Source organism: Apodemus sylvaticus, chromosome 1 (assembly GCF_947179515.1).
Source record: "Apodemus sylvaticus chromosome 1, mApoSyl1.1, whole genome shotgun sequence".
In the NCBI taxonomy this organism is placed as follows: Eukaryota; Metazoa; Chordata; class Mammalia; order Rodentia; family Muridae; genus Apodemus; species Apodemus sylvaticus.
In genome coordinates this window covers 197,146,366-197,166,590 of record NC_067472.1, presented here as the reverse complement: position 1 = coordinate 197,166,590, position 20,225 = coordinate 197,146,366, and the positions used below count along the sequence as shown (strand labels likewise).

Sequence of the window (20,225 nt, the reverse complement as noted above, 5' to 3'; positions counted from 1 at the left end):
GCAGTATTTTTAAATAAATTAAGAGTAAAAAGTTTACATAGACCTTGTTTTGTGAGATTGTCTCTTTAAGAGGGAAGTAGGCCAACAAGGTACACTGTGTTTCTCTTTCTCAGCAAGAGGCCTACAAGTTTTAGAAAACTGTAACCTGGGGCCCCAGTTAAATGAATTAGAAAGGCAGCTATTGTCTTGGTAAATAAGCTTAGGTGTCTGCCCTGTTAAAGCTACAGTTAGTAAATCCACATCCTCAAAACTCTGAAAAGAATAACTTGTAGCAGAAGTATAAACCAAATTGTCTCTCTTTCCACTAAAATTGCAAAGACTTGCAGGCTACCTAGATATTTGTCCTGGCTTCCATGGTCAACAAGATGGCTTCCTTGGCCAGTCTTTGGCTGTCCTACAGGAAAGCATTAAGTCTTCGGTTGCTGCTCAAGATAGCATGGGCTTTCAGCTGCCAGAAGCAGAAGGTTTGAGAGATGTTCCTGTAGAGAATGTACTTGGGAAAACTGACCTTATTTGACAAGGCAGAGTGTCCACAGCCTGAACAGAGCCCTGCTGGGGGGAGAGGCATGGGCACAGTTCTGTCTAGTGTTAACCACGATCCAGTTGCAGTGTTTATCATGCCCATATGTCAATTAAATCACTGAATAGTTTGAGGATCATTTATTAAGTAAGCCTGATTTTAAATAAACTTTCCTTGGTTTTAGTTATTAGTTTTAGGATTAACAGGGAGCTAAATAAACATTGTTACTCATAGGAATGCAGTAACTCTTTTCAAATTAGTGGCATTCATAAGAGTAGGAGTTGACAGTTCTATTCCTGTTAAATTTGAGCCTTACAATTTTGAGTTGAGGATTTAAACTGAAGTTCTTTTGGCATCAAAATAAAATGTTTAACCATAAATATACTGCATAGGGAGCCTGGGAAATATTCTTGATACTTTATAGGGTGCAACTTTATAGAATATCAGATTCTTGGACACTGCAGTTTACCCAAACAGCTACATCTCAGTAAATTGAGCAAACAAAGCATACAGACAGCACACACCCAAGAGATTCTCCACCATCCCACAAGGACACTTGCACAACTATGTTCATAGCAACTTTAATTATAATAGCCAGAAACTGGAAATATACAATATGTCCTGCCTACAAAATGTACAGGGACAATAATAGCGACTGAGGGAATTGCCAACCAATGATTGGCACAAATTGGAACCCTGCTCATGGGCAAGAACCAGTCCCTGAAAGTATTAATGATACTCTCTTATGCTTACAGAGAGGAAGTAACTGTCCTCTGAGGGGTTCCACTTATTACCCAATGGAAACAGAAACAGACTCACTCCCAAATATTAGACAGAATTTGGGGAGTCTTATTGTAATGCTAGGAGAAGGATTGAGGGATCCAACAAGGACAGGGATTCCAATGGAAGACCAACAGTGTTAAGTATCTTAGATTCTTGGAGTCTGGCAAGGAGTGAACAACCCATCAATGGGAGCACATGAGCTGGCCCTAGGCCCCATACATATATGTAGCAGATGAGCAGCTTGGTCTTCATGCAGGTCCTCCAATAACTTGAGAAGTGTCTTTCCCTGAGCCTGTTGCCTGTCTGCCTCTGGATGCCATGCTCCTAAATGAACCACCATTTCTGGCCTCAGTGTAAGAATATGTGCCCAGTCCCTCAGTGATTTGAAGGGCAGGGGGTTATTTCTTGGAAACTTCTAGTTGGGGGTAACACACAGAGGTCGACTTGGCAGAGGACTTGAATGAAGGTGCACTATGGAAGAGAGGAAGGGCTGATACTGGGATATAAAAGTAATAAATGTATTTTTTTTCTTTTGAGAAAGTAAGTCGGCTGTGCATACCCTGATGAGGAAACCATAAACAGCATCTTTCACCAGGCTCTGCATCAGCTCCTGCTTCTAGGTTTCTGCAATGAGTTCATGTCCTGGTTGCATTCAATATGGACTATAGTGAGGATGTGTAAGTTAAATAAACTCTTTCCTCCCTCCCCTCCCAAAACTTAAGAAATGAAGAAAATATTTGGATTATTCATTTCTAATCCACCTTTCAGGAACTATTCATTATTTCCTTTTGTGATATGCTTAATGACAAGACCAATGGACTGCACAAGCTAAATCATTGATGTTTTCAAAATATTGTACTTGTTCTGTGTTGTCTCCTTGTGATTGTCAGATGTGTGAGTGTATTTTGATGTCTTTATGGTAGAATATGTGAGTTTGTGGGGTCGGTATGTGCATGTGTGCTTCTGTGTGTGTATGATTGCTGTGTTTTTTTTTTTTTATAGATATTGATTTAGACTTGAGGGGTTTGTAGATTGCACAGCTTACTTTGACTGAGTGAGCTACAGGTAATCTGTTCTACATTAAAATACTTTACCATGTCCTGGTTGTCAAACATCACATGTTAAATGATATACTATATTCTCATTTGTGTCAAGCTCTATTGTTTTATGCAATGGTAAAGAGTGTAGAGACATCGTGGGAAAATAAATGAGCTCATTCCAGGATGGACATTTTCCTCCACAGATTGCTGCAGCAGCATTGTGACTCTGAGTATGCATTACTGAATACTAGGTGTCCAGGTGTTTCACACTATAACTTACCCAGTCTCCTTGTTTAGAAAAGCTTCTATTTTATTTAACAGGAACTATCATTTACCTCTGAGCAACACATTTTGAGGACTGACATAGCTGTTTTCAAGGATAGAAATATTTCTATTCATACCACTTTATCAATCTATAATAACATCCTCAATTTTAATTGTCCTTGAAACTCAAAGATGTTTAGCTATGAAATATAATTTACCCAGTTTCTGGAGATCAGATAAGAAATGGTTAGTATATTGTCACTTTGACAGAATTCAAGTGCCCAATACAATAAATGATAAAATATGGAAGAAGTCAAGGGATAGTGATGGTATTTACCCTAGTGTTGTCATTCCCTAATCTGTTGGTTGGATCCACAAATTGATCCCAGCCATACTCTAGCTCTGGTAGAATTATGCAAGCAAATTGGGGTCATACTGATGCGAATGTATTTCATCAAGGAAATACCCAGGAAAAACAAAAAGGTAAGAAAATGAAGGAAGAGAGGGCAAAGGACCATGGGCTAGAGGGCAGGGCAGGAAGGCTTGTCATTTTAACTCTAAGTGCACAAGAATGTCCACTTGAGAAAGTTTTATAAATAAGGTTCCTTCCTAAGATGTTTCATTTGTTCATTTCACTGTGATTGAGACTCTAAAATTTTAGCAACTTTAATTATTGACTATCAACATATACATTAAAATAAGTTATTTTCAATAAAATGAATAAAAATAATTTTATTAACATTTTGAGTCTCTTTTCCTCCACATCCCTTTTTGGAGATAAATACTTTAAAAATAATAACTTTAGACATGTTTTCTAAATGTCTACATTTACTCCAGCAATATACCCCAGCAAGGAGATTTACCTTCCTTTATATCATGCAGTTAGCCTCAATATAGCACTTACATTAGTTAGATAATTTTATTATGGATACTTTTGTGTTCTGATTTGGAAGTTGCACAGAACCATTGTGTATGAGGAATAGCTGTAGAACACTGTCTAATTCTTTATTCTCTGTTTTCCATAGATTATGGGAAATTTTCATCAGATTATAAGCGTAACTGAACCACCATGAGTACTTGCCATACAATCTGGGAACTACTTCTGTGTTCATATTCCAGCACTGAGAAGAGGAGCTTTATCAACCAGTTGTATCTGTGACCATTTCTACCATATATGAGATATCCATGAAGTTCATCAATCAACATAAGATTTAACACAGCAGAGTTCATGCACAAAGTAAAATTATTAATATAGTGAAAGGAATACCAAGAAATAATTAAGAAAATCAAATAAAATACACCCACATTTCTCTACTCTAACACAAAAGTGGATATGTATGTTGGATCTTTATGCAGCTCTAAAGAAAATGTAATCATAAAGTTTTCAGAAGATAGGAAGATATTAGAATATATACTATTAAGTGAAATCACACAATCCCAGGAAGGAAGGAAGGAAGGAAGGAAGGAAGGAAGGAAGGAAGGAAGGAAGGAAGGAAGGAAGGAAGGAAGGAAGAAAGAAAGAAAGAAAAAGAGAGAAAGAGAGAGAGAGAGTGTGTGTGTGTGTGTGTGTGTGTGTGTGTGTGTGTGAGAGAGAGAGAGAGAGAGAGAGAGAGAGAGAGACACTTGATCTCTCATTTGCAGAACTTGGACAATAATACCTGTATATACGTGAACATATGTAAATGTTAGTACAATTAACATGTAGACAGAGAACAAGAAAGTCTAAACTTTAGATCACAAGGAAGATCTTATCAAAGGTTATAGACAGTTATGAAAGAACATATAAACCTTACTTATTTTTCTAGGTATAACTCAGTCACAGTGTTTTTACTTACGGTGTCTCATATGTGAGGGAAATATATTCAAAAGTGAAAGTGTATGATCCCCTTCCAGAATGGACCAGAGCCCTGAGCATGGGCACTGAATTCCAAAGCCAGTCCCACAACACACAGAGGAAGCTCCACTCCCAGGGGCACTAACAAGCCCAGGCTTATAGAATCAGAAGTGGGGAGGATACAACATCTGCCCCAACACTAGAAGTACCTGGGACAAGTGGGACCCATGCACCCAGGAACTCCTCCTGACCAGTGGCCCAGGTTCCTTCAGGTCTGGGCCAGTGCTCTGAGGAGACCTTGACTGCAAACATGGCAGAAAGTATCACACCACACAGAGGAAGCTCCACTCCCAGGTGCTCTAACATACCCAGGATTGCAGGATCACAGGATCAGAGAATCACAGAATCGCAGGAGCTTGGTCAGACCAGGATATCTTGGTCCCAAAGGCAGTTCCCAGGTGCTACGACATACTCAGGATCTCAGGATCACAGAGACATCTGAACTCTGAGGAATTCTAACAAAGCCAGGACCACAGCAAGGACAGGATCCAGTCAGACAAAGTATCAGCAAGTAGCACTAGAGATAGTCAGGTGGCCAGGGACAAGCATAAGAACATAAGCAAAAGAAACCAAGGTTACTTCGCATCATCAGTACCCAATTCTCTCATCATAGCAAGTCCGGGATATATCATCACACCAAAAAAGCAAGATACAGATGTAAAATCACTTCTTATGATGACGATAGAGGACTTTGAGAGAGACATAAATAACTCCTTTAAAGAAATACAAGAGAACATAGGTAAACAGGTAGAAACCCTTTAAGAGGAAACACAAAACTGCCTTAAATAATTACAGGAAATGCAATCAAACAAAGAAAATGAACAAAACCATCCATGACCTTAAAATGGAAATAGAAACATTAAAGAAACCCCAAAGGGAGGCAACCCTGGAGTTAGAACACATAGAAAATAAATCAGGAGTCAGAGATGCCAGCATCACCAACAGACGAAACCGGATAGAAGAGAGAATCTCAGATGCAGAAGATACCATAGAAAACATTGAAACAACAATAAAAATGCAAAATGTAAAAAGCTCACAACCCAGAACCTCTAGGAAATACAGGACACAATGAGAAAATCAAAACTAAGGATAATAGGTATAGAAGAGAGAGAGATCCCCAAACATACAGATCTAGTAAATATCTTCAACAAAATTATAGAAAAAAAACATTCCTAACCTAAAGAAAGAAATGCCCATGAACATAAAAGAACCCTACAGAACTCCAAATAGACAGGATAAGAAAAGGAATTCCTCCCATCACATAATAATCAAAGCGCCAAATGCTGTAAACTAAGAAAGAATATTAAAAGCAGTAGAGAAAAAATTCGAGTAACATATAAAGGCAGACCTATCAGAATTATGACAGATTTCTCATCAGAGACCATGAAAGCTAAAAGATCCTGGGCAGATCTCATACAGCCCCTAAGAGAACACAAATACCAGCCCGGAATACTATACCCAACAAATCTCTCAATCACCTTATTTGGAGAAATCAAGATATTCCTTGAAAAAGTGAAATTTGCACAATATCTTTCTAAATCCAGACCTACAAAGAATAGTAGATTAAAAAGACAAAACACAAGGATAGAAACTACACCTTAGAAAAAGTAAGACAGTAATCTTCTTTCAACAAACCCAAAAGATCACCACAGAAACATAAAATCAGGAATTTCAAAGTCATCAGATGCTACTACAATAGCTTATACCCAACAGAATTGGAAAATCTGGAAGAAATGGACATTTTTTCTAGACACACACCAGGTGCCAAAGTTCAAAGAGGATCAGATAAACCATCTAACCTGTCCTACAACTCCTAAGGAAATAGAAGCAATCATTTATAGTCTACCAACTAAAAAAAGCCCTGGACCAAACAGGTTTAGTGGAGAATTCTATCAGACTTTCAAAGAAGTCCTAATACCAATACTTTCCAAACTATTCCACAACATAGAAGGGATAGTTTGGAACACTAGCCAATTTGATCTATGAAGCTACACTAATGCTTGTACCTAAACCACACAAAGACCAAACAAAGAAAGACTACTTCAGACCCATTTCCCTTACGATCATTGGTGCAAAAATATTCAATAAAATTCTTGCCAACCAAATCCAAGAACATATTATGATGATCATTTACCATGATCAAGTAGGCTTCATCACAGGTATGGATCAATATATGAAAATCCACCAACATAATCTACTACATAAATAAATTCAAAGAAATAAAACCACATAAACATTTCATTTGTTTTTGTTTGTTTGTTTGTTTTTGAGACAGGATCTCCTCTGTATATCCATGGCTGTCCTGGACTCACTCTGTAGACCAGGCTGGCCTAAAACTCACCTGCCTCTGCCTCCCAAGTGCTAGGATTAAAGGTGTGCACCACCACTGCCCAGCTTAAACATTTCATTAGATGATGAAAAAGCTGGAAATATCACCTAAATTTATTGATTGGCAGGATTAATATAGTAAAAATGGCCATCTTTCAGAAAGCATCTAAAGATTCAATGCAATCCCCTTCAAAATTCCAACTCAGTTCTTCATAGAACTAGAAAGAACAATTTGAAAATTCATCAGGAATTAAAAAAATCTCAGGGTAGCAAAAATTTCTCAACAATAAAAGAACTTCAGGCAGAATCACCATCCCTGACCTCAACCTGTACTACAGAGCAGTAGTAATAAAAACTGTATTGCATTGGTACAGGGACAGGCAGGTAGATCAATGGAATTGAATTGAAAGTCCAGAAACAAATCAAAACTACTATGGCCACTTGATCTTTGATAAAGGAGCTAAAACCATCCAGTAGAGAAAAGACAGAATATTTTCAAAACGTGCTGGTTCAACTGGCGGTTAGCATGTAGAAGAATGCAATTTGATCCATTCATATCCCCTGTACAAAGCTCAAGTCCAACTGGATCAGGGACCTCCACATGAAACCAGATACAGTGAAAGTAATAGAAAAGAAAGTGGGGAAGAGCCTCAAGCATTTGGGCACAGGGGAAATTTTCCTGAACAGAATACCAATAGCTGATGCTATAAGAGCAAGAATTGACAAATAGGACCTCATAAAATTGTCAAGCTTCTGGGAGGCAAAGAAAAGTGTCAATACAACAAAAAGGAGACTGAAAGATTGGAAAAAGATCTTTACCAATCCTACATCTGAAAAAGGACTAATATACAATATATACAGCAAACTCAATAAGGTCTACTCTAGTGAAACAAATAAGCTTATTAAAAATAGAGTACAGAGCTGAACAAAAAAAAATTGTCAACTGAGAAATACTGAGTGGCTGAGAAGCACCTAAAGAAATGTTAAACACCTTTATTCAGGAGTGAAATGCAAATAAAAAAAACCCTGGAGATACCACCTCATACCAGTCAGTGTGTTTATCTCCATAACCATCTGGAAATAATTTCCATTTTTCATAGTAAATATTCAATGTTTACAGAAAGATGTGTATGTAAAACAAGCAATATGTGTTTCTAATGTTCTCATAAATTGAACAAATATAAGTTAAAGTACAAAATTAAGAACCTAATTAAAATCATCATGACAAGTCAAACAGTCTATTTTTTTCCTATCGTGGAAAACGTGGATCTGATGAGTTTATATGTAAGTAGTAAAATTTATGCTAAAATATGAAACAGTATATTGCTTATGCTATGGTATGCTGTGGAGACAATAGTATGCTATATAAAACTTAATCAAATACATTCCACTCATTTACTTTAATTGGCTTATTTTCAAAGACAGAAGGTTTTCTGCCAACTTGCTGGACACTCTTATCAAACCTAAAATTAGTTGTTTTTTCCCCTATTTTTTCTTTTATACCTAGGAATATAAAAAAGCAATGAGAGGGGTAAACCGTGGCTGGTGTCTGAAAGAATAAAACCTCCAGCAGAAAGACAGGGTCAGAGAGAGGAGCCTGTAGTAGGTACAACCTTGCAGTATCACAACTACTGAAATTGAAATCTTTTCTTTGTTTTTGTCTGAGAGGCAAGAAAGTTTCACATGATTAAAAGAAAAAAGTTACATTACCCATAATCTATTAAATAAGACAAAGCCTGTCATATAAAACAAAAGTAGTTAACATTTACATTTTTATTACTAAAATTATTGAAAGGTTCAACAAAGTGAAAAAAAATCAAATGAAGAACTTCTCAAGCAATAAGGGACACTGGGGTCACCACCATGACATGGGGAGTTGGGGAGGGCCTTGAAGGGAGTGGCCAATCCCATGGCTCTGGAGCTCAGGTGTCCTTTTCAGATAGGAACTGTTTTCCACCTTGGTTTTTCATTAGACAAATGTTGGGACCTCTTTCAGAAATATGGCTGATAAATCTAGAAACACTTCAGTCATTTGGAAACAATGCTAGTTAGAGAAAGTTCTGTGATGAGCAACCAAACATTTCAGGGCCTTCTGTTACCTGGAGAAATGCCAGCACATGGAACATCCCTCTACATGTGACAATGACAAAAACATTAAATTAGATGTCATTACAGCTTACACAGTCATAGATGCTAACTTAAGTCATGTGAACAGGCTCAGGGTGCTGTGACAAACATGAGCTATAGATACAGTTAGTTCTGCACTCAACTATGTTGAACGACAATACCAACACTGCCTGGAGAGCTGTCTGGACAGTTCCTAAACTCATGTACATACAGAACTCATCTACCAAAGGCAGAGGCACCTTACAGGGATCAAGTAGCATACAATGTATGACCATGTAATGGTTATACAAGACTCAAAGATCTGAACACAAAAACCTTATTTTATCTAATTGTTTAATATTTCAACCTTGCCATCAGTTAGTAAAGTTAAACGCCAATGATTAATAGGCAAACACAAAACCTAATTCATACCTCACAAAAATATTCTCAGGCTGCCAAAACAGGGCCATATGCCTGTTCTCACTCTTACTGTATTTCCTGAGCTTTTAAAAGTTTAACTAAAAGCACGTTTTTGTCTGATCACCTGGATACAGGACACATGCTCCTGAGGCATAAAAGCAGTGCCTAAGATCTGTTTTCAGGCAAGCTACAAAATAGTCTTTCCACATTTTCTTGTTTGAACAAAATAATTTCCTTCACACACAATGACTGGAAAAGCAGTTGGGTGACAGTCACTGCCATTTAGTGACACATTTCCCAGTATTTTGTCCATGAGAAATCCATCTGAACTGCAGAGCCAACTCTGTACAAAGGCCTTGCTTTGTGGAAGTTGCACTCTGGTGGAAAGTTTAACCAACCAATAAAACATTTCCTTTTCTCTGTGTGGTCATCAATCCAGCATGCAGTGTAAAACCACAACAAAAGCCAAAGTGCAATCTAAAACTTTCTGTGTCTGACTTGATGGTTTCATTGCTTAAGTACAGACAGGACATGGGATCATTTGCTCTGAGCTGCCATTCCACATTTGGTCCTGCTAAACTGCCCAACAAGCAGCCCAGGCAAACCTGGGCACACCCTCCATGGATGGTCAGACTCACAGGATTAGTTCTACCCAACCACAATTATAGTTCTGTGGGAAACAAGGTTGATTGCTAGAACTCCCCCTGAAACGGATACAATGAAACTAACCACCACGTTTATTTTCCCTTTTAAGGCTTCTTTATTCAAGCAGTTCTGATCTAAAACAATCACTATACAAGGCGGGTATCATACTTGTTATTTTGTTTCTTTCTGACTAACTACCAGGCTTACTCTCAAGCAGGATAAGTGCAAAACTTTGTTACAAAACATGGAAAAGAAGGCTGCAAAATTGTCTGTCAACAAATGGGTAATTTGAACACAGTATAAATATTTTTATAAAACTATAAATATAAGAACACTGTCTCATTTCGACAAAACATGAGCAGAAAAGTACAAAAAAATCCAGATTTTGTAAATTGTATTGCAGAAATATTTGTTTGAATGCTGATGATTTAGAGCAAATTTTCTTCCATTTCCTTACAAGACTGAGAGACTGAGAGAGAGAGAGACAGAGACAGAGACAGAGAGATGGAGATACATATACAGAGAGACAGAGACAAAGTTCTAAAACTAGAAAAGATACCAAACAGATTTCCAATCAGAAAAGTAAATTAATATACTTCCATCAGAAACAGCCCCCGATTCAAAAGCCCAGAGGCCGTGTTTATTTGTGGAGAGGAACATAGATTCCATTCCTGAAGAGGCTTTCGAAGAAGCCTGAAGGTGATGGATGCCACAGGGTGCCTCAGCCAAAGACCGGCAAGGGTTCGAGGATGCTCCCGGGCCTCTCTGCCAAGGGTATTCTGTTCAGCTTGCCCTCCTCCGCCTGCCAGCCTGGGATCTTCTCGGTTGTCATGTGTGGATGAGCATGCTTTGTCAGGTGGTCACACTGTATGTAGTGTCAGTCACACACAGGACACACCAGCTTCTTCCCTCCAATGTGAGTTCTGTGGTGGCCAGACAGCTCATCTGACCTTACAAACTTGTTATCCCAGTCATCAAGTCACAGATGCGGATAAAAGGTAAGTATGTGTGCAAAGATGATCTTAAATGTGGGAAATTTTGAAGTAGGTCTTCTGGCGTGCTGTACAGCACTGGTGATGTTACCAGAATCAGAGACAGGCGTGAGGGGCCCCATCTGGGACCTCTGTCCCAAGAACTCATGCAAACAAGAGCTTCCACAGCATCAGTCTCGATGTGCTCCAGGATGCTGCATGTGGGACTTTCTCTGTTATGCTGCTTCCTCTCCAGGATGACTCACTAATGTTCATGAAGTCAGCTGCATGTGCATCACCCTGGAACGGTGGAGTCGGGCATTTGCCTGGGGCCATACAGCCTGTAGGCAGCAGTGCTGGAAAACAGGAGCTCTGCCAACCATACAAATGCACCTACTGTAGGATATACACACACTAATACACATACTGTAGGATATATATATACACAAATATAAAAGAAAAACAACACATATATGCTACAAATGCAGAGAGAGAGGCTGTTACCACAGGGGTATATGGAAAGGGATGGAGGGAAAAGGAAGGCAGGAGAATAACCAATTCTACTGTAATTTGAAAACACTTACCCCAGACCAGAGTTCATTGTCTACACCATGAGAATTACTTAGTATCTTCTGATGTTCAGGATCCTGAGGTAGAAACTGGTCTTGGCAGAGATGGTATTGATTCTGCTGCTGCACACCGTCTACTTTGCAGTTCCTGTTTAATTCAGTTGTTTTTTCTTAACTAGTGCAGTCCCCTGCTGGGTGTTGAGTTGCCTGACTTGGTGAGCAGGGACTGTCCTCCATAACATGACTGGAGTGGTACCACATGCCTCCAGGTCCAGATGCAGCCTTTAGTGTGATTGCCTAGTCACCTGAAGCCCTGGCTCAAGCTAATACCAGGATTTTGCTGCCTGGATTGCTGTTGGTCTTACTGTCATCCCCTTCCTGTATCCCCCATCCACCCTCCACCCGCCCATCCCCTGCTAAGGATGGCTTCAATCTGGAATTGGCATTCGTCCAGGAGGGAGATTCAAGCCTTCTAGCTCCCAGGATTGCAGAGCTCGGCCAGCAGGTCCCAGGTGCAGCAGATTTCTGTCTGTAAATGGCCACCAGATCCTCTTGTGCTGGGCCTCCATGTTTCTGCAGCTTTTCAGAGCCTAGCTGGTGTACTTCCACTTTGCTGTTGCAAGCTGTTTTCAGGTGCCAGAGAGACCCAGGGGAGCACAGGCAGAAGGGAGGCAGCTCAGTAGTGTATCAGCCAATTCCTGACCATGGTAGATGTGCTGCAGAGGAACTCCAGTCTCCCAAAAATCCAGGCCCATTAGAAACCAGCGCAAGGTCATTCTCAGGGAGCCTAGTCCCAAGAACTCCTCAGCCAGACCAGTTCCTTCCCCAGTAATCCACCAGAGCTCATCCTGCAGTGGCTGAGTTTTCGATGATCTTCTCCATCTGCTCAGCCCTGATCTGCATTAGGTTTCCTTTTCGTGGCTGCTGACAGAATCCCTGCGTCCTCTTCACTGCCCACATTTGCTTCCAGTTTTAGCAGTGATGTGACTTAAACCCTCCCTCCCCCAACCCTGAGCACGTGCACAGGTTTTGTGTGTGGGGCAAGTGGAGGGTTGGCAACCTAGAATTGGCTGGTGCAGCTGGCTGGTAGATTTTTAAGTGCAGAGCCAGCTGGCTGCAGAAGGTCTTGCTCTAGCACATCAAGTTGCTAAGCAAGCACAGCTGTACTAAATTTTTAATACAGACACAACAGAAACTTCAGAAGATGGAGATACACAGGCCTTAGCTCTTTACCTCATCCTGCTGAGGACTGTGTTTGGCTATGGAGCCCAGTTACCTGTGTGTAAGGTTGACAGAGCAGGGAGAGCTACAGAGCCTCAGCCTGTTTGAGTCCCCACCTGGGAAAACCTTCAGACATGGCCTGGGCCTACCCAGGGTTTAGGATATTTATGATTGGGTGACAGTTACATCTTGGACACCTGATCCTTGCCAAGTACACAGCTTGGCTCCTCTTTCTGTCCTGGAAGCAGGAAACAAGAGGTTGAGTTCTCAGAAGAGTTCAGGGAGGCAAGGCAGTGCGGTGACTCTAGCATACACCTGGAGCAGCCCCCAGCCTGGTGCCACAGAGAATGCACAGACCTCTGACTCAGAGGGAGGTATGTTGCAGTGTGGTCTATCTGACACCAGCAATTGGTGGAGAAGACTCGCAGTTCTGTCAGGTCTCCTGGAGAGAACGCACACTCCAGGGCTCTGCTGCCACGACAGCTGCCCCACAGTTGTTGGCATCAGAGAGAACAGTGTCCTCCTCTACGAACTGAGCCTTGGAATTTAGTCTTCCAAGAAAAAAGGCAGGAGTTGAGCTGGCTCTGTGCGGTGACAGAATCCATTTCCAAGAGCAAGTCCACAAACAGCCTGCAAGGAGCTTCTTTAAGAGAAAGAAGCTCACTAAGGAGAAATCTCCTGAGAAAAGGTAGCAAGGCAGAGAACAAAGGTTGTTTTATCATCATCATCATCATCATCATCATCACCATCACCATCATCATCATCATCATCATCATCATGTTAAGGTCTTTGAAGGCTAAGGCTTTGTTCCTAATTTACTGGAAGCATTCACAGCCTCTCTCACTCTTACAGACCACAAACTGGGTTCTTTGGTATAAACTGTTCAGACATCATTAAGAGCCCTGATTCTTGTCCCCTGGACTGGTTTCCTTGTTTCAGATGTTCTCAATTACACAGTTTAGGAAAGCAGGGCCTGCTCAGCAGCTTGGGTGGCATGACACACAGCCCGGCCGGACAGCCAACTCACCTGTTTATAGTCTATCCAGGAAGAGATGGCAGGAAACATGGTGGCTGTGGTCAATGGCTTGTCTGCCATTATCCAAGAGAAAGAACTGAAAAATAGTGTGCACTGTAGGTCAGGGCTCTGGAAGGCAGCTGAGGAAAGGATGGAGGAGGCTGCCAAGCCACACCTCAAAGCCAGTTTGTACATGGCAGGGATGAGACCTGAATTTCTGGGGAATATGGAGTTCATCTTCAGTTATGGGCCATAGTCTGGGCCCTGCTGAAAAGGCACAACATTATCCAGGCACCACCACACTGCAGACCTCCCAACTGTAGTGGAGTCCAGATGTCACCCAGCACTGTCCCACCTTCAGCAAAAGGGAAGTACACAGGCTAAGGCCTAGGCTGAAAAAAATCAAAATCTTCCAAACAGTCTGAGAGCCACTGGCAGCTATTGTCACACAGAAATCTGCTCTGCCCAGAAGTCTCTGGCCTGGCTCTGCTGAAGCACTTCCCACTACCTCCGGACCAGAAAGGATGTGACCACACTCGGGAGCCTGAGGGGGTTCCTAAAGATGAATAAAAACAGAGGCTTACATGAGAGAGGAACCTGCAAATGTGCTAGGAGCCTCCTGACCTCCAGAGGAAGTGGTGTAGTCACAGAGTAGGCAGGACTCTGATGCTGGGGATCTCAGGGCTTTCTAGCACTCTAACTATGGAAATGCTGAGGATAACTCCTGAAAAGTCCTAAAAACCTTTTTTTGTTCTTTCTGAGGGTAAAAGACTGCTGGCTTAGGCGATTAACGCCTGCCACCTAATAGGATTAAGCAGTGTGGCCTTGGTTCTATCTCAGCAGGAACTGCTGAGGTCTAACTTACAGCCTGCTTGTGGGAAGTGGGGAAAGAAAATGGGTCACTTAGAAAAGTGGTTATAGAATTTCATACTAAGTTGCAAAAAAATTTCCTATGAAATTTATCTAAGGTGAAAAGCTGAAAGCTCCTAAGCAGGGAAAGGGAAAAAAATCGTGTCTGATTGGGGAAAACCAAAAATTCCTAGTCTAAGTGAGGAAGGGGAAAATTTCTACCCTAAATCTAAGTGAGGAAAAGAAAAAGAGTGAGCAGCTCTTTTTCTTTGTCTTCAGCACTTATACGTTTTTCACAGTACATAATCACATGTTACAAAGTTCATCATTTTTCCACACAAAAATTCAAATAATTGAAATAGAAGTTTACAACAGAGAATATTTACATGCATGTCCATGAGGAGCAATTATCTACCTAAACTTGCATCACCTGTGTGGCTGACCTATTGGGACTGAGCTGCTATACTCAGGATGATATTCTCAAAATTCTTCCCTTGCCTGAAAAATTCGTGATGTCTTGGTTTTTTGACAGCTGAACAATATTCCATTTTGTAGATATACTCTATTTTCTTCAGGTGAGGGACATCTAAGTTGTTTCCAGTTTCTGGCTATTACAAATAAAGCTGCTATGAATATGATGGATCAAGTGTCTGTGTGAGGTGTTGGAGCCTCTTTTGGGTATTTGCCCAAGAGTGATACAGCTGGGTCTTAAGGCAGAGCTATTCCCATTTTTCTGAGAAAATACCAAATTGATTTCCAATTGGTTGTAAAAGCTTGCACTCCCACCAGCAGCGGAGGAGTGTTCCCATTGCTCCACATCCGCTCTAGCGCGTTCTGTCCCTTCAGTTTTTGATCTTAGCTATTCTGTGGGTGTAAAATGGAATCTCAGAGTGTTTTGATTTTCTTTTTTCTGATTATTAAGGAACTTGAGTATTCCTTTAAGTATTTTTGTGAGAAAATCTGTTTAGTTCTACACCTTACCCCCACTTTTTTGTTGTTGAATTCTTTGGATTGTTGGTTTATAACTTCTTGAGTATTTTGGTAAATTTTTGATATTAGCCCTCTCTCAGATGTAGGGTTAGTAAAGATCCTTTCCCAATTTGTGGGCTGTTGATTTGTTATATTGAAAGTGTCCTTTGTGTTACAAAGGCTTTTCAGTTTCATGAGGTCCCATTTATCAGTTGTTTATCTTAGAGCCTGAACCATTGGTTTTTTGTTCAGGGTTATGTCTCCTTTATCAATGCAATCAAGGGTATTTCCCACCTTCTCTTCCATGAGATTTAGTGCATCCGGTTTCATATTGAGTTTCTTGATGTACTTGGACTTTAGTTTTGTGCATGATCAGTATGGATCTATTTTTATTCCTCTACATGGAGAGACATCCGGTTAGTCCAGCACCATTTGAGGGAGCTTTCAGTTTTCTATTATATGGTTTTGGCTTCTGTATCAAATATCAATTGTCAATAGATTTGTGGGTTTATTTCTTGGTTTTCCATTCAATTCCATTGATCAATGTGTCTGTTTATGCACCAATACCAAGCAGTTTTTATTACTATTACTCTGTAGTACTGAGTGATATCAGGGACTGTGATTTCTCCCAATGTTCTATTATGGTTCAGGACAGTTTTGGCTATCCTAGGTTTTTTGTTTTTATATATCAAGTTGAGAATTGATCTTTTAAGGTCTGTAAAAAAATTGAGGTGGAGTTTTAATGGGGATTACATTGAATCTATAGTTTGCTTTTTATAAAATGGCCAGTTTCACTAGGTTAGCCCTATCCATCCATGAGCATGATACATCATCCCATCTCCTGATATCTTCTTCAACTTCTTTCTTCAGGGACTTGAAGTTCTTGTCATACAGATCTTTTACCTGCTTGGTTAAAGTTGCAACAAGATATTTCTTTCTAGGACCATTTATCAGGAGGGCTGCTGCCTTCTTTGAGTAAATTTGTATCCAGACACTTTGGTGAAGGTGTTATCAGATGTAGGACATATCTGATCGAATTTTTGGGTTGCTTCTGTATTCTATCATATCCTCCACAAATAGCAATATTTTGATTTCTTCCTTTCCAAGTTGTATCTACTTGAACTCCTTTTGTTGTCTTATTGCTCTGGCTAGAACTTCAAGTACTAGGTTGAATAGATAGAGACCTATGTCTGTGTGGGCAGCCTTGTCTTGTCCCTGATTTTAGTAGAAAAGCATAAATTTTTCTGCATTTAGTTTGAGTTTAGCTATTGGCTTGCTGTATATTGCTTTGATTGCGTTAGGTATGTGCCCTGTATACCTGATTTTTAAATATTTCTTTAAAATGTAGATGTATCAGATGTTATCAAAGGTTTTTTTTCAGTATCTAATGAGATAATCCTGAGGGGATTTTTTTTTTCAGTTTATTTATACAGTGGATTACTTTGATGTATTTTCTTATATTGAATCTTCCATACATCCCTGAAATGAAGACTACTTGATCTTGATGGATAATTTCTTTGGTGTGTTCCTGGACTCAGTTTGTGAGAATTTTTATTGAGTATTTTTGTGTCAATGTTCTTAAAGAAATCGATCTGACATTTTCTTTCTGTGTTGGGACTTTGTATAGTTTAGGTATCCGGGTCACTGTGGATTCATAGAATGAGTTTGGAAATGTTTTTATTTTGTGGAATAGTTTGAGGAGTATTGGAATTATCTCTTCTTGGAACATCTGGTAGAATTCTGCACCAAAACCCACTGGCCCTGGGCCTTTTTTGGCTGGGAGACTTGAAATGACTGCTTCTCTTTCTTTAGGGGTTTTGGGCTATTTAAAGAGCTTGCCTGATCTTGATTTAACTTTGGTTAGTAGTATCTGTATAGAACATCATCCATTTTGTTAAGATTTTCCAATTTTGTGGAGGACAGGTTTTGGAAGTAAGACCTAATGATTCTTTGACCTTCCTCACTGTCAGCTGTCAGGCCTCCCTTTTTATTTCGGTTTTTGTTTCGGAGTCTGTATCTCTATAACTTTGGTAATTTGACTAAGGTTTGTCTATTTTGTTGATTTTCTCAAAGAACCAGCACTTGGTTTGGTTGATTCTTTGCACTGTTTTCTTTGTTTCTAACTGATTCCCTTCAGCCCCAATTTTGATTATTTCCTGCCTTCTACTCCTCTTTGGGGTGCTGATTCTTCCCTTTTTTCCTAGAGCTTTCAGGTGTTTTATTGTGATGACTATTCCTTGCTGCCAACTTGACTACGTGTGAAATGAAGGATAATCCAGAAGTGGAGGCCACACCTGTGATCCAGATCTTGAGGCAGGAAGGCACAGGCTTCTGATCTAGATCTTAGCAGGAAGATCTTGAAGCAGACTGGCTATGCAAAGCTTAGCCCCAGGCAAAATAGTCCATGCCTTTAATCCTGGAAGACTTAGACAATCAGATCTCTCTGAGTTCAAAGTCAACCTGGGACAAAGCAAGTTCCAGATCCAAACCTGGTTGCACACACCTTTAATCTGAGTGCCACACATCCTGATGGAGGCCAATATATGGACAATGGGAGAAGGAGGGCTCACTCTCTGCCTGCTTGCTCTGACTTGCCAACACATGTGTGGCAACCTACCTCTTCAGGATTCCAGCTTGCACAGAATATCAGCTGGAACTACTAGACTATTGGACTTCCCATTCACAGTTGCTAATTGTTGGGTTGGTTGGATTGCAGACTGTAAGTCATTACAATTACCTTCATTTATAGAGACATCCCATAAGCTCTATGACTCTAGAGAATCCTAACTAATATGACTTAAATGTCTCCAATATGAGAACTTTCTAATTTCTTTATTTAGGCATTGCACTATGAACTTAGGACTCTTTTCATTGTGTCTCATAAATGTGCCTTCATTTAGTTGCATTCTAGAAAGAACTGAATGTCTTCCTTTATTTCTTCCCTGACCTAGAGATCAGTGAGCAGAGAGTTGTGTAGACTTTCTGTTGTTTCTGCTGTTGTTGCAGGGCAGCTTTAACCCATGGTGCTCTGACAAGGTACAAGGTGTCATTTCAATTTTCTGGTATCTGTTGATTTGGGATCCATAGTATGGTCAATATGGGAGAAGGATCCCTGAGGTGAGGAGAAGAAGGTCTATTCCTCAGTGTTTGCTATTGTGCTACATCCACAGTCACTGAAATGCCATTCTGTCTTTGAATACAGGCAAAATACACAAGGCAGCTATCATAAACAGATATCAGTTGAATGTATTTGATAAATTTATCTCTATAGATTTAGCAGCCTCACCTGTTGATACTAGTAATATATAGGCTAAATCTGCCACCACTCCTGAGGTAAATATATTAAATACATATTACAAGGAGAAACATACAGGATATAATATAGCAGATAAATATATATATATATATATATATATATATATATATATATATATATATTAATTATCTTTTCAAATTTTCTCAGATTGTAATCTGGAGAAAGTCACCTGCTAAACTCTGCTATTTGTTGAGAATATGAAGCTATGGCTTCTGCATCACCCTTGGAAGAGTTGCCTGGAAGGAAGGACCACCCAGAGTCCCACATGCCTCCAGACCTGACCTGAGAACAGGCATGCGCCTGGGCAATGGATAATTTTGAGGCCTTGAGTCATCCCTCCTGCCAGCACCCCTGGTGCTGTGGGCCTGGGAACCCCAGCATAGCCACACTGCTGGATGAAGCTGCATTTGGAGAAGAGAGGGGACAGAAACGCTATAGAGAGCCACATGGAGAGGAGCCAATGGCTGAGAGTTCAGAGAGACTTTGGGGTCCTCAAGAAGTAGGAGTCACATCCAGGAGAAGGGTCCAATGGGCTCTGAACGAGCCAGAAGATGACAGCGCCCACCACAGTGGAGACATGCTTGACCCAGGTGAATCCTGGAGCCAAGGGCGCTCCCAGAAATGACTGAGGCTACAGGATTGGGGAACCTGGAAATAAAAGACACCCAAGCACTGTGGGAAGACTAAGAGAATAAGCCTTGGAATCCCTCACTATATTCAATGGGAGAAGGCAGAGCAAACCTGAACAAGAACCTCATTCTTCTCCTGTGGGCTTCTGTGCTGGGACTGTGCCCCACGTGCCCAGGAGCCTTGAAGCTGCTTTATTTTGTCCTCCTGCCTTTTCAATTGATATGTGAAGGATTTTTTCCTTAAATCTATGTAAAATCATTGGATTCTGATGTGTAAAGTGCACAGAATTAAAATCTTTCCTCTCCACAACTTATGTAATTGTATTTCAAGGGCAAAGACAGAATTTGAATATGGGGTAGGAAGTGGTCACTAATCAATTCAGAGGAATTTCCTTGTGGGTGGAGTTTCATTAGGGGTTGGGGTGTGAACACTAACAGGCTTTTTAGGGAGAAAAGAGTTGCCCACCCACTACAATTTCTTATATTGTTTTCAATAAGATTGTAAAGTGGAAGCCTGGGTTCATGTTGGGGGACATGGGTGGTAGGTGATCTGCAGGTTACAATGGCAAGAAAGGAACAATCTGATTTTAGACCTTCTGAATTGACTGCCAAGTGATGACAGGATGTCAGTTCCAGGGAAGAATAAAACATTTCTCTTTAAGACACCCTCATTTCAGATGTTACTG

General features: G+C 40.4%; 1 protein-coding gene across 1 annotated transcript in view; it reads left to right on the top strand.

Moving 5' to 3' along the window:
- Positions 1 to 13,825: 13,825 nt before the first annotated feature.
- Positions 13,826 to 20,225, top strand: part of LOC127669425 (STAM-binding protein-like) — a 67,567-nt gene continuing 61,167 nt past the window's right edge. The window contains exon 1 of the mRNA XM_052163393.1: positions 13,826 to 13,892. Within this exon, the coding sequence (XP_052019353.1) occupies positions 13,826 to 13,892 (67 nt within the window). The remainder of the gene's footprint in view (positions 13,893 to 20,225) is intronic.